The sequence below is a fragment of the Channa argus genome, chromosome 1 (genome assembly GCF_033026475.1).
Source record: "Channa argus isolate prfri chromosome 1, Channa argus male v1.0, whole genome shotgun sequence".
Lineage (NCBI taxonomy): Eukaryota > Metazoa > Chordata > Actinopteri > Anabantiformes > Channidae > Channa > Channa argus.
The window spans coordinates 5,439,869-5,454,138 of NC_090197.1; the positions used below are offsets into that span (position 1 = coordinate 5,439,869).

The 14,270-nt window shown below is 42.3% G+C and overlaps 1 protein-coding gene across 1 annotated transcript; it reads left to right on the forward strand.

The window, feature by feature from the left end:
• Positions 1 to 2,998: 2,998 nt before the first annotated feature.
• Positions 2,999 to 12,506, forward strand: LOC137102078 (neuronal pentraxin-2-like). The gene is made up of 5 exons (XM_067481201.1): positions 2,999 to 3,910; positions 7,202 to 7,886; positions 8,810 to 9,060; positions 11,042 to 11,221; positions 11,802 to 12,506. Exons 1-5 carry the CDS (start codon positions 3,230 to 3,232, stop codon positions 12,009 to 12,011), a joined length of 2,007 nt encoding a protein of 668 aa, XP_067337302.1. The 5' UTR covers positions 2,999 to 3,229; the 3' UTR covers positions 12,012 to 12,506.
• Positions 12,507 to 14,270: the final 1,764 nt, after the last annotated feature.

Consider the following 14,270-nt stretch of genomic DNA (forward strand, 5'->3'; position numbering starts at 1 on the left):
TAATGACAAATATGTATTAAAGAGTCTAGTAAATTACAAAATGACAATGATTTTATTGTTTTATTTTCATTTTCCTGGACGCTTTCATAAAATCTAATTTTATGAAAGTTGTTTAGGTTTTCTTTTTCAATTTTGCTGCTATACCACCAAAATGTGCTATACGTTAAGAATTTGTGATGGTTCTTTAGTGTATGTGCTTGAGAAAACAAGTTCAATAAACTTTAACACTCAGAATAGTTGCAGACAAATTAACTTTCTTTTTGCATTTGTCAGTTGAAGATTCAGTTCTTCATGTGACATTAAGAACTTCTATCAGCAGCTGCTGAACCCATTTTGTAGAAAAGCAGCAGTCTCTATGGTAACCATAATTTTTATTAATATGAAAAAAAAACAACACAACATAGTTTAACATCATGAATGCTTTTTCAAAAATCTGAAAGAGAAACCATCGATGCATTTGTAAACGTAAACAAAGCCGAACAATTCACGTTCATAAATTAAAAAGTAGAAAAAAGCATTTATGTTGAATTAAGTAGAAATTAAGAAACAAATATAAATATTTACAAAAATGAATGAGAAACGGTTGGTTGATTCCACTAAATTATGTGTTAAAGTGTTTTACAGTGTATAAAGTTATTGATTTGCCCACTTTTGATAAATTAAATCAAAATCAAGTAAAGATTTGAAGCAGCAAAACGGTGTTTCCCGTAATAAACAAGTGACTTAATGAAGCAGCATCATTTCTTGTACAGTGATGCTGCTTGTGCTCATGCCACGTGTCTCAGCGAAGTATCATGTCTTCTAAATCTCCACATGTTGTCTCTAAGTATCTGACAGCAGGGCTCACAGTCAGATTAAGGCCCTCCTCTCCTGGCTGCCTGCACACCTCTGAATGCCTCATTAAAAAGTCTTCTGACTTTGAAGAAAAAAACATAAAAAAGGTCAAGACATCTTTCAGTGTGCACTCGGAAGCTGCTTACACCAGGACGTTTGTACTCTGGGATAACCACAACCGGGACGGCCGAGAATCTCCACAGCCACAAAATCATCGCGGTTTAGCGTGTGAGCCACAGTGCTGGAAATAAAAAGGACGTTTTATCTGGATGTCTGACAAAAGTATGAAAAGACAAATATAAAACCCTTGTGTTTATAGCACTCGGAGTGAAAGTAACATACCACCATCGAACATTGAATCTCAGCAGACTGTGATTCAACGTTTAATCAACTTCATTTGTTTTTAATCATCTTAATTTAATTAGTTGAGTCAATTCTCATACATGAATTCCTTGAACTCATCATTTTAAATTAAAATACAAGTCATAACAACGTCTGTCTATAAGTTCAGACAAAAACCATCCGGGAATTTTAAGTTAAATTACATTGACACTACAACACATTTATTTCAAGTTAATTAAAAAAAAACATTAGTTGATTTCACCCAATTCCTTAAAGTGCTTAGAAGTTATTTGCTCTCACCACTGTGATGCTATAAGGCAACAAGCAGATGTCACACTTAAGATGGTAATTTGGGGGGATTGTAAGTTTTGGGGATGGAATTTTGCCAAAATGTTGAACAATAATTTTGACACTGAACATGGATAGAAACACGGTTTGAACATGCAGCCAGAAATGTCATTTCCGTATCACAGCGTGCAGTGAGACAAAGAGGTGTGTACTTAATGGGTGGGGTGGGTGTTTGAACTGGTTACAGAGATAAGGAGCTTAGAGGGGGACGGTCTCCGGTGTGTTCTGGAACGTCCTCTTCGTCTTGGGTTCAGACATGTACTTCCCAGCAAGAATAAAATCAGAGCAGCATGTGTACATTACGCTATATAGACTTTTTAACTCATATTGGAAAGTATTTTAGTGCCTGATATAATTAAATAAGATGACTATGAACAACTAGGGACATTTAGTTTGGATTGGAGGTTCTTCATTGTTGCACTAACATCAGAATGTTTGTTTGGATCCCTCCCAAATGACTCCACCCCACTGCACTGTGCTGCCTATAAATAACCAATCCACGCGCTGGCCGAGGGCGGACGAGCTCTGGAAGTGGTTCATGGGTCTCTGGTGTGACTGACTGGGCTCCAAAGGCCCACCCAAGTTTCAGCGGAGACCCAGCGTTCATTATGTGAATGGCTGGGCTGTGGTTTTGAGGGCAGATCCATTGGCTGCAATCTGATTACTCTGTGGACTAGTGCAGCCATAACAATCCCTGTAGACTGTCCTCCCCCTCAGTGCTGTCTACCTACCTGCTGGCGTCACTAAACCTACCATATTATGTAGATCAGTGTGGACAGGAAACGCTGGAGTGATTTGGAGATGAGATTGTTGATGCGAATCACTGCTCATTTATGCAAAACGTCATCTGCCTTTATAAATGTGTAAATATCATACAACTGCATAGGTACATCTGTTTTTACAGACACAAAGTACGTTGTCTCTCAGTTGACTCATGACCCACATTCCCGTCTTTTAAGTCCTCTTCAAGTCTTACTTCTTTTATGGTGAGCAGGAACATTTTGAATGATCACATGAAGAAATTATGTTGTTTGTTCTGCTTTTCTAATTGGATGTACAGTAAATTGTTCTTTATTCAAATTGGTACCAATAACATAATTGATCTGCATGTAAGAATCCGTTTTTCTTCTTCCTTCCTTCAGGAACTAAACTAACCATATAGGTTATGGAACCCTGGGATCTGATGGGTGGCTAGAAGCCAAAGTTAACGGGATTATTCTTGGCTGTCAAACACAGGAGGTCTTTGGAGCCAAGAGAGAGATCACCTGGCTGGCGTTGGGCCAATGACACTTCTCCGAGACAGCGGAAGAGCCTATTAGGACACATCAGCTAAGCTCTCACGACTTGTTAACTTGCCATGGTGCCAAGAAACCCTCCCAAATACTGCAGGGTCATTCTGAAGCCAAACAGAGTCTGGCAGCAACCTTTTTGCGCTTTTGGAATACTGTCTTAGAGCGAGTGATTTGCGTCCTAAAGGAAGCATAAAGAAATTTATTTGGTGTGGGGACATTTTTTGGCACTTTAGCTGTTGACATGCTTTCCCCCGAAACCTTCCAGTTCATTGCCAATGACCTCCATTCATGGTGTTCATCAAAATAAAGCTAAGGCTGGGAGGACTGGAAGGAGGTAATTTTTCAAGGAATAACTTGGACTTGGACTTGGACTCAAACCAAATATGAGCACAGACATCTGTCCTCTAAGCGTCATGCCTTTGTCTGTGAGGTATCGGCAATGGCTTGGAGCCTCTCTGGGGTTTTTCGTTTTTCACTACTTCCTGTCAGGCGCTGCTGCAAGTGGCCCTTTGCCTGGCATAGAACATGACTACGGCATTAGCCCCAAATTTGTTTGCACTCCAATTCCCCCAGAAGCCGATCCAAGTTGCTATTCCCCACCTAGCGTGCCCCACGGAGCAAGCAGTAATGGCCACACCAACAGCCACAATGGCAGCAACCGGCGAGGCATCATGTCCGACGAGGCCAAAGCCACGATTTTGCATCTGCGCGAGAGCCTCGTGAGGCAGAAGGAGACCATCCTGGACCAGCGAGAAACCATCAGGGAGCTGACCGCCAAGCTCACGTTGTGCGAGGGCTTCGGCAGTCACCACAGCAGTGGTCATCATGACAACCACCACAACAGTCATCATGAGAACCATCACGACAGTCACCATGATGACCACCACGGTCATCACAGCAGCCACCACGCATCACCCTCATCGCACCATGGGCCTTCAGCGTATCACAGCAGCGAGCATCACTACTCCCATGTCAGCCACAGGGCAGACCCCCACAACAGGAAGGTCTCATCATACACCAAACACAGCTCGTTTTCTCCAGAACAGACGGGCAAAACCCTGCAGACACTGAAGGAGAGGCTGGAGAGCTTGCAGGTGAGTGCAGTGTGGTAAATATTTGTCTTGATATCTTCACGAGACCAGTTTCCGTTTTGTCTCAGTATGAGACAAACACGTAAGATAGGATTGGAAAGCCCAGGATGTCCTCTATTGAGCACATCAGGACTTAGTAAGGTAGCTAAAGACAATATATTTCTTTTTCTCAGACTATCCATTCTTGCAGTATCAATATACGGTACAATATCCAGCTGGAATTTTTGGGGATTTGTTCAGGTTTGGTTAAGATTAGGAAAAGTTGTGGTCTGGCTTAGCAGAGAAAACCTTCATGGTGACTTCAGACAGAACATGTTTTCCCAAAACCTTAACCAATGCGCTTTTCTTGTTCACCATCCACCTGACCACCTGGATGCAACTTTATTGCCTTAGGACGTCATACTTCAGTTGATTACGTCCCTTGCAAAAACTGTGAGTAATTCTGTCTATGAAAACCAGGGTCTTATGCCAAACTTGGGAGTAGCAGCTCTAAAATTTTATTCGGGCCTTTTGAACATGGCGACTAGTGTGTTGTACAAACCTTTTATTTTTGAGTGCACGTGCACATCCATTCAACAAAGTTGGCTTGTGTGAATGCAAAACTGAGATCTGGCTTCGAGACTAATGCAAGTCAACTAAAGAAAAACGCTTTGAGTTTCAGGTGATGGATTAACTAGTACAAATTACATCTTGTCACTGGAGCTGTACCCTCTAGAAGAATCACATTTTTACCCTTTTCCACTGGGTACTTGTGGTAATGGCTGTACTCTTTATTCAGCACCATGCCGCTTGAGTGCGTATCCGTCATTGTTTTTCTCATCTACAAATCTACTTAAAAAAACAGCCTGTCGCCTAAAATTCCCTTAACTGAATAAATTGTGCACATACATATTGATTTAGCCTTTTAATGATATCCACTTAATTTGTCAAAATCAAACAGCTGGCGCCTATTAACCTTGATTAAGCTAAGGACTGTGCATTCTGTCCTCCATCACTTGCATTGAATTGGAAGTAGATCATTTAATGAACACAAAGGAGTTATTGCAAAAAATGGAAGTAAAAATATATGTACATTTCTAAATTGTTACAGCATCTGCCACCGGACCAAGGCACAAAAAAAAAAAAAGGCCATTTCAGTATTCACTTAATTGTAACTGGTTACTTCTGTTCTTTCACAACCCCAGTCATCTCCCAGTCGAGCTGTGTAATGTTTTAAATTAAATCTGCTCCCAGATACCATCCGGTTGTCTCCTTTACAGTGTGTAAATTCTGCAGGGCGAACAAGTCACAGCTCAGCAGTCTTCCCTTCTAAAAAATCTAAAACATATTCCTGCGGCTGTACTGTAATTAAAGCTCTGATGCTTCGGGTGAAAAGGGTAAATGATATGCACTCACTGCACCGCATAAACATTTTGAAAAGCTTAGTAATATGAGTGCAAAAGAAAGGCTGAACAGCCTGCGGGGAGCCGGAAGCCTATCAAAGGTTTGACTTAATTGGGGTCATGTCTTGCGTCATCGAGGGTCACACGAGCTCAGCCGCGCAATCAGCTGCCAGTTACTTCCGCTGTCAAAATACTGTAAGAAGGATGCGTTTCATGACAACAGGGTAACTCATACTGTAGTGAGGGCTGACTGTGTCAAAGGCCGTTTTTTAATTCATTATGAAGATGTTCAGAGGTAATGAAGAGACGTTACTGTGGATGGTGACTTAAAATAAAGTACAATTCAAAGCAAGCAACCAATATCTATTAAACAGACAAAGCTAAGGGTGGAAGCATACTTTTATTTTTTAAAAATGCAATAAAGACAAACTTTTTTATAGGGCAGCAGATTTGCAAGTCTTTGCTAAACAGATGAGACGTACGACTCCCACACAGCCAAAACCACAGCTGTTTGTTTGTTGTCTGTGAGGTATCGGAAGCCCGTGTCCTCTCCGAGTTGTTCCAATGCCTCTCCTGGGTATCGGTAGCCAAGCCCGAGCTCGCACAGGAAGCTGATCTAAGTTGATTAGCCCTCACCCCTGACCGTAAACAGCCGCTTGGCCAAGCGTTCATCGCACAGTGGGAGGGAGATGACTGACATGAGACTAAGACAGAAGCATCTCAGAGCTTTTAGTCAAACAGTAAGAAAACATGGTGGAGACAGCTGAGAGAGTTCCTCATCTTTATGTTTATTGGCGTTTGTGTTTGGTCTGTTGCTTGTAACCCTTTGCCGCTGCCTGGCTTAAGATAAGTCATGTTACAGCCTCTGTAAGCCTTCTCTGCATTGGGTATTTTGGTGTAGTCTGCATTAAGCTTTATTCTAATGTCAATGTTCTAATGTTCCGAACAGTTTTTCATCATCTAAAAGAAGCAAATACATGTGGTCCAGTTCTTTCATTTGCACATATTCATGATGCAAGGATCACGATGTGAGACCAAGAACCTGCTGTCTGCTGGTCTGTGAAAGCTTCATTGTCAGTACGGGTGGCTTGAGGCTGGACACAGGCAAAGGATTGCCTGGGAATCCCCTTTAATCTTCCTAAAAGGTGCGAGACAAAACAGAGGTGGAGACAGGATTTATCCTCCGTCACTTCCGGCTCTAGCTGGATATGGATGCTACCAGCACCTGGCCACAAGCCAAAGAGCCCTAGCCACACTCACCTTCAATTAGTTTCATCCTCCCTGATGGGGTTATTAGGCAAGGCGTGCGCTGGCAGGGAACAAAGCCGGATTTGCTGGTGAGCAAGGGAGAGGAAGGAGGATGGCTTGAAGGGAGGGGCAGAAACTATTCCCTTGTTAATTGAAATTATTCTGCTCGCTGCAAGTAACAGAATTCGCTGCCAATTCAATTATGGTCCTCAAATTTTGACCTCGTTTTTCCATTTCCAATCAACTATTTAACCTTTAAAGTAGCAATTCGAGCGTTTTTCCCCAGAGCTTTCAACAAGTATCACGGTGTCTTCGTCAGGAAGTGCAGTCTGACTCCTCGTGTCTTGGAGATAGTGCTGCTGACATGTCAGGTCAGCTCTTGTTGTATGTCCTAATTCATAGTCTTTCCCCTGATGAAAACTCTCTGATGTGGTTGAAAGTTCCAAAAAAGGGAATAAGTAGACCTTAAGCTGAGGCTTGTTGAATTTCTACTGTAAGACTTACAAATTTACATTTCTAATATTCTGTATTTTTTTTTATTAGACAATTGATATGTTACGGTTTGGTTAAAATAAGTGAATTCAAAATCACGTCCTTACTGGAATAACTGTGGAAAGAAATGCTGAAATGTAGATACACTGCTGAAATCTGTGTCTGTCTGCAGGCCAGGAACTCGTCCAGCTCCTACTCCAGCTCCCTGCGAGAACTCCTGCAGCGGAAGATCAGCGCTCTGGAGGAGCAGCTGCACAGCTACAACCATGACAACCACGACTACGGTCACCATAAGGACCACCATGGAGATCACCATGACGGTCACCACAGCAGCAGCCACTTGGACGACCACCACGATGATCACCACAGCAATGGGCGTCATGACCCCCACCACGATGACCACCATGGGACCGGTCACCATGATGACCACCATGGCGGCCATGCTAGCAACCACCACGACAGCCTGCGGCACAACCATCACAGCAGTCATCAACACAATGATCATCATTATGACCACCGCTATACCTGGCCCCACAGCCAGCATCATGGTCACTACAGCAGTCATCCCAGCAACCACCACAGCGTTCACCGCAGTGACCACCACGGTCACCATGCTGATCACCACCATGATGACCACCATGACTATCCCCATAGTCCCATTCACCACTACAGTGACCACCACGACGATCATCTTGACAACGAACCCCATGGCAACGACCACCACGATGACCACCACGGCAACGATGGTCAATCACGGCGACTGCCTCTCAGCAGCAAAGAGACGAGTCTGCAGGGGCCCGGGCACAGCAAGATTGAAACCGTTCTCAGTCAGTTGCACCATGGCAACACTGACCATGGTACACACACACACACACACACACACACACACACACAACTCCATGCAATCATGTTTCTACATTAGATTTACAGAAAAAAACTACAGATTTAAAAGACATTTTAAAAACCTGCTTGTCTGAACAATATGACAACGATCATACCGGTATATTTAACATGTACCAAGTTTTATTACCCCACAGCTGGAATTTAACTTAAATTATTTCATTGTTTTCAAGCTACAACACTTGACCACAACTAGTTTCCGAAACATCTCAGAATGTTTTTGTTTTCTTTTCATAATATGAGCTGTATCTGTTCACAAACACACAAAAAAACGCACTGAAAATTGATTATAGATGCAAAATTCCCAAACACGCACAGTTTAACTTACAACATTTAGAGAGAGAATAATCGTAAGACACGTCGATCGTTCATGAATGCTGGTTAAATGCTCTGATCACGTTACCAGGAAGCAGCTATTGCTATTTTTTTAAATGTTCGTTATATCTGATAATGTATATCTGTGCCATTACCTTTAAACTTAGAAATTGAAAAAAACGTGCATTTCTGTTTGTCAGTGAAGGGAATTCATGCATTCACACTCGCCTAAACACACGAGGACAGACAATTACATAACGCATCCAAAATATGAATACAAAACCATCATTGTGTTGGAAAATAAACAGCATTTACCAGAATAAAGATACAAAGTTTACAAAAGTAATCAAATATTAAATTACTCTCAAGCCACTAGTATGACAGAAGGCTTAATACAGCTTGAATGCACAAAAAAGGACAGCTAACATACCTACATGTAATGGTACAGAGAAAAAAAACGGATATTTCATTTACAATGTTATGTCATTATTATTATTATTATTAATTATTTTGATATATATTTTTTTTTTGATTGTCTTAAATCTTGCACTCTCATTCTTACTAGGAAATCACAAGAAGCTCAAGAGCCCCAGCGCCTTTATGCTGGACTTCCCCATGAGGACCAACTACATGTTTGCCCGCATGAAGCGCTCGGTGGTCAGTGAGATCTTCGCCCTGACCGTCGGCCTGTGGCTGAAGGCGGGAGAGGGTCCCGGCCTCGGCACTCCCTTCTCTTATGCCGTACCAGGTCAAGCCAATGAGCTGGTGCTCATCGAATGGGGCAACAACCCCATGGAGCTGCTAATCAGTGACAAGGTGAAAGCCAAAGTCATTAACTCATGCACGTTCATATTTTCTGTCTCTACAACCGTGTGTTCACGTTGTTTTATAGCAGGCAGCTGCTTTCTGTGTGTGGCCCCTGCTGATTCACAGGAAGCACTGTTGTTTATGAGCTGCGTCTGATGGTGTCATTTCATTTGACACCTGCGTCTCCATGCAGACAGAAGGGGAAGGATAGGACAGTCTGCTGAGCAAAATTGATCCTCTTCAGTGCCGACATGCATTAGTGATCCTAAACGCCACGGCAGCACATGCTGGCGTGACCCTGTGTGTCTTGTCAGCCCATGATGAGTCATGTTTTGCTGTCAGCGTGTGAGCTTACACGGAAAACAGCTGGCGAGCGTGTGTTGCTGTTGTGAACCAACAAAACCATCCCAGGGAGCCATAAACCATATTTAGTGGTCCCCATCAGCAGATGGAACTGGCTCAGGTGTCGCATCAAATATGGTTACGCGTCCCAGCCACTGGCCTAAAGGAGCCACCTCGTGCTGTGTGGTATTTTTGAGTTTCTTGAAGTTGGAAACCTCCTATTATCCTGTTAAAAACAGAGTACGGAAAACACAACCAACACTGAGTAGATGCCTTATGTGTACCTATCCTTCATCCTAACTGTTTAGCCAGTTGGGGGGTCACAGGGGGGTGGAGCCTACCCCAGCAGTTTCACAAGGCCTCACGACCATTCACACTGACAACCTACACACCTACAAGCGGTTTAAAGTTGTTGTTTCTCCCAGAAAGCCTTCCTAATTGACAACGTATGCCTCAGCATGAACAATTTACTCTATTGAATTATTCTATTATCCTCCTAATCTGTCATTCTTTGAAAGGCTGATACCTTTTTCCCCTAAACAGAAGACTGACAATTAATCTGATTATTGTAATTGACTGGCCTAACTGTCTGTAGGAGGGACATTCCCAGGAGAAGCTCTGTGGGAGTCGAGCGTTGATCAATGACGCGTTAAAGTGATCTTCAGAATGTCACTTATCCTCAGTCTGGAATTAATTTTCTGACTTACAATGGCTGAGGTCTGGAGCCCATGGACATGTCCAAATGCTGTGTCCTCCCACAACATGCATTGCCAGCCCTTCACTGCAGCTGCTGCATGTTTGTGGGTCTTTCACCCCCTCGGTCTTGTTTTCCCTGATAGAAAAGCTGCTCTTTGACTTGGCCAGTGAAGAATTTCCTGTTTCTTTGTCTTGAGAAATCCTTGGGTAGCTGATGCTTTATGTTTTGGGTCACTATCCATCTGCAATACCACACGGTCTTGCAGCATTCGGCTGAATCTGAGCAGATTGTGGCCGTACACACTTTTCAGCAGACAGATCATCAATAAATATGAGGGACCTGGTTCCCGTGGACATTGATGTCCTCCTCCACATGTATAGACACCTCTTTGGAGCTCATGTCCAGAGTTCCAGTGATCGGCTACTAAATGCAAATGTATAAGAAGCCACATGTGACCATGCCAATGCTTTGTCAGCCATTTGTTTCATTATTTTTCAAAACTAAAATGGCTCTTAACGACACACTTTTGTCAAAGTCTGAATTACAGCTGAAAGTCTTGACTTTAATCACATTTTGAGTGTTTCATTTCAAATTCAGTGTGATGCACCCAGAGCCCAAATATTGTTCCAATTTTTATGAGCCTAACTGTATCTCAAGATGTAACTTATTCCATTCGGCTGAATCTGTTAATTGATGCATCTAAGGTCTTGTTTGGGAGTTTTTACATTAGTTTACTGGTTTCTATGCAGGTGGGACCAATTCTCTAAAAGCTCACATGGTAAATCTCAATGGGAAACAAATTACTTGTGGGCCTCATAGCATTTGGAAATTATTTAACTAAAAATCAGGAAGATGTTGGTTTGTTCTTGAGTCCCAAGCCAAAAAGCTGACTTTCACAATGGACTGTAACAAACATTCTCCGCTTTCCTTTCTCCACCGGTGCTTTTTTAGGTGGCAATGTTGCCCATAACCTTGACAGATGGGAAGTGGCATCACGTGTGTGTGACGTGGACAACACGTGACGGAGTCTGGGAGGCCTACCAGGACGGAGTGAAGAAGGGCACGGGCCAAGGCCTGTCGGCCTGGCACCCCATCAAACCCGGAGGGACCTTCATCCTGGGCCAGGAACAGGTATTTATGTTCAGTCAGCCAGAGGGTAGTAAATTCTTCTCTTTTGACCTTGTGTCTTACTCATAAAGACTAATGAATTTTTAAAGCTACTATCAATAAAATCAGTAACTAGAGGCAAAAATCTATAGAATTCTCTGATTGGTTAGCAGCTCTGCACAATAAAGTGAGGAACATATTTCTGCGTTTGTAAATCCAGGTTTTTGAAAATACTTAAATACTTAAATACTTACACCCATTTCCAGTTTGCTTGCTGTAGTTCGAGTTTGAAATGTACAGTATATTAATGCAATCAAACTTCTGCTTTCCCTTCCCAGATGATGTCATCTGGAGGAGTTTTTTAACAAGAAGCAGAGAGAAGTTTTATTATTTTGAGGGCAGACAGGCATTTTATGTTATTCCCATACACATACTCCCCAAACTAGAACCATGGGAAGCATCTTCTTCTTTGCTTGTGTCGTTATGTGTTTAAAGTGGAGTGTAAAGCTAAAGATCAGCTCGGTGTCCAAATGTGCAAAGCAGTTTTTAGGTTTTCAGTTTTTCATCATATTGTTCGCATTTTACATTTTCACCAACTGCACAGGACACGTTGGGAGGACGCTTTGATGTCACACAGTCCTTCATGGGAGAGCTGTCTGATCTCCAGATCTGGTCGAGAGTCCTGACGCCCAACGAGATCCACAGCCAGGCCACCTGTGGAGGCCACCTGGTGGGTGACATCATGTCATGGTCGGAGGAATCAGTGGAGCTCCACGGTGGGCTCACCGAGATCCCCTTTGAACCCTGCCACTAAGAACTGATTCTGGACCCCCCACAACACGCTCATCATTCCCACATAACTGATTGCCCTTTGGGAGCAGAACCTTTTTATATAGTTGCAGATCATGGAATCCTACAATCAGTTCTCTGCTTGCTCTGGTTTTTCATCATGTTGCTCTGCAGCACTTCATTAGCACGAGCTCAGCCATGAGCAACGTGAGGAGTTACTTAGCTTTTTCTATATTTGTTTGCCATTCCTCTCCCATCTTTCTGCCTTCTCCACTTACGCCCTCACTTCCTCCCTCTTACGCTCTCAGCAGAATGACTTTGAGGCCTCCAAAGACCACGGAGCTTTGGATTTAGCAGCTACGTGGTCATGACTGCGGTCGCACCGAGGGAGCACACATAATAGGATTTCCTTCCATTTGAACAGGTCCATAGGTTGCTTTTTGCCATTAGCTCAACTGCACTAGCTTGTTTTCTTTGATATGTGAGCAACACAACCACAACAGGAGGCAAAAGATGAATCAAGCCACACGGAGACCTGAGTTGGGATGATTCATACTGTATTTGCTGCTAAAGCGCTGGCAATTAAAAATATGCCCATTATTTTGTGAAAACAAAGGATAGTGCTCGAATAATGTAGCAGGGCGTTTGATAAAATATGGCAGACTTAGCAACTTTTGCACACTGAGATTCTGACTGTTTCGCATTAGTATTTCATATTGAAAACTCTCAAACATGCTTTTATGTAGCAAGAAAACCTAATTTGCTTTTGTGGCATTCAGGAAAAAAAAAATTAATCTATGTGATATATGTCATCAATTAACCGGCAGGAACTGTTTTCATGCATTACTTGTCAAACCAGCGTGTGATGTCTTCAAAGATACAAACTTCTGCATCTCTGTCTGAAAGTGGATGTCAGACGTGACACGTTACAGCCACGAGCCGCCTGACTGCGTCAATAGATCTCAACCATCCCCCCAACGTGTCGCCGCGGTAATGCCTGCGTCTCCACGGCAACTGGTGGCTTACGATGGATTTACCTGTGGACAATTGATCTGATCCTGCCTATTTCCGACCCGCTCAAACCACATGGCCGACACACACACATACACACACACAAACACACACACACACGCACACGCACACGCACGCTCAGAAAGGATAAACAGGTGAATAGAGACATTGTTGATCTTGTGCTGTTTGTAGCTGTAATTTTACATTTTTATAACAGGCTTTTGTACATGTAAATTGTATATCATAGTGTGTTTTTCAATATTATATGGATTTGTAATGGTATTTCCCACATTGTAAATAAGTATCATATGACCCCTGTATTTAATTTGTAAAGCAAAGCTTTGAAAATAAACAGTTTATTTCTTTATTATTATCCTGTTCCTGCTGAGTTAAACTCAGATGTCTTCCAGCATTGAGCTGTTTTTGTTAAAAGTAAAAAAGGGTTTCGGTTGTTGCCATGGCGACAGAATGTTTCTCAGCATCAGGACCACTTCATCTCAACAGCATTGCGCTTCAGCTGTAAATATCTTTGGAAAGTTTCTAAGTGTAATGCCAGGACCCTTTAAAAGCAGGCACCTGTTTTCTTCGCGTCATCGTGGGCCAAATGCACGGGATATTTCTGTGTTTCATATGTTTCTTCTACCTTGTCTTACGTAGATTTTGGTTTATCCGTCCAAGAAAAATAGTTTGTAAGTTGACTACTGACAAAACATGCTAATCCTCGCCTTTGGTGTACATTTAAATAGGTTGTTTTTGTTTTATCCCTGTGTCTTTGGCTGTTAAAGTACAACGTACCACAGTGTGTTCAGTCATCAGTCCCTTCCAGATGTGTAAGCCAAATCCATAAACTGTAATGTAACACTTGAAAGAGGCAAATATGCACTATATATGCTGTCAAATATGTGTAAATATGTCAAATATGTGTAAATAGGATTTGGAATTAAACTACAAGAGAAATTAAAACTGGACTTTAAAAGTTTTTACTTTAACATTTTGCAAAGTTCATTTTCTTTAAAAAGATGCACATTTTCACACAAGTTTGATTACATATCCATCTGACATTTAACTACACACATCACTCATTTCAGTCCCTGAATGTGGCAACGATTATGTCTTATGACCCTTGTCCTCTGCCGTGTCTTTTTTTCAAAATTTTTCTGATAACATTAATTAAGAAAGGGAAAATGATCTTGTTAGAGTCATGTAAAAGACTTTAAAGTTCTACAGATGTCGGACGAGAAAAGCTTCTCAGAAAGGTGAATGGTCTCCAACA

Coding starts and splice junctions, on each gene's coding strand:
- LOC137102078 (XM_067481201.1), top strand. CDS start 3,230: ATGCCTTTGTCTGTGAGGTATCGGCAATGGCTTGGAGCCTCTCTGGGG. Junction 3,911..7,201: donor AGAGGCTGGAGAGCTTGCAG/GTGAGTGCAGTG, acceptor GTCTGTCTGCAG/GCCAGGAACTCGTCCAGCTC. Junction 11,222..11,801: donor TCATCCTGGGCCAGGAACAG/GTATTTATGTTC, acceptor CCAACTGCACAG/GACACGTTGGGAGGACGCTT.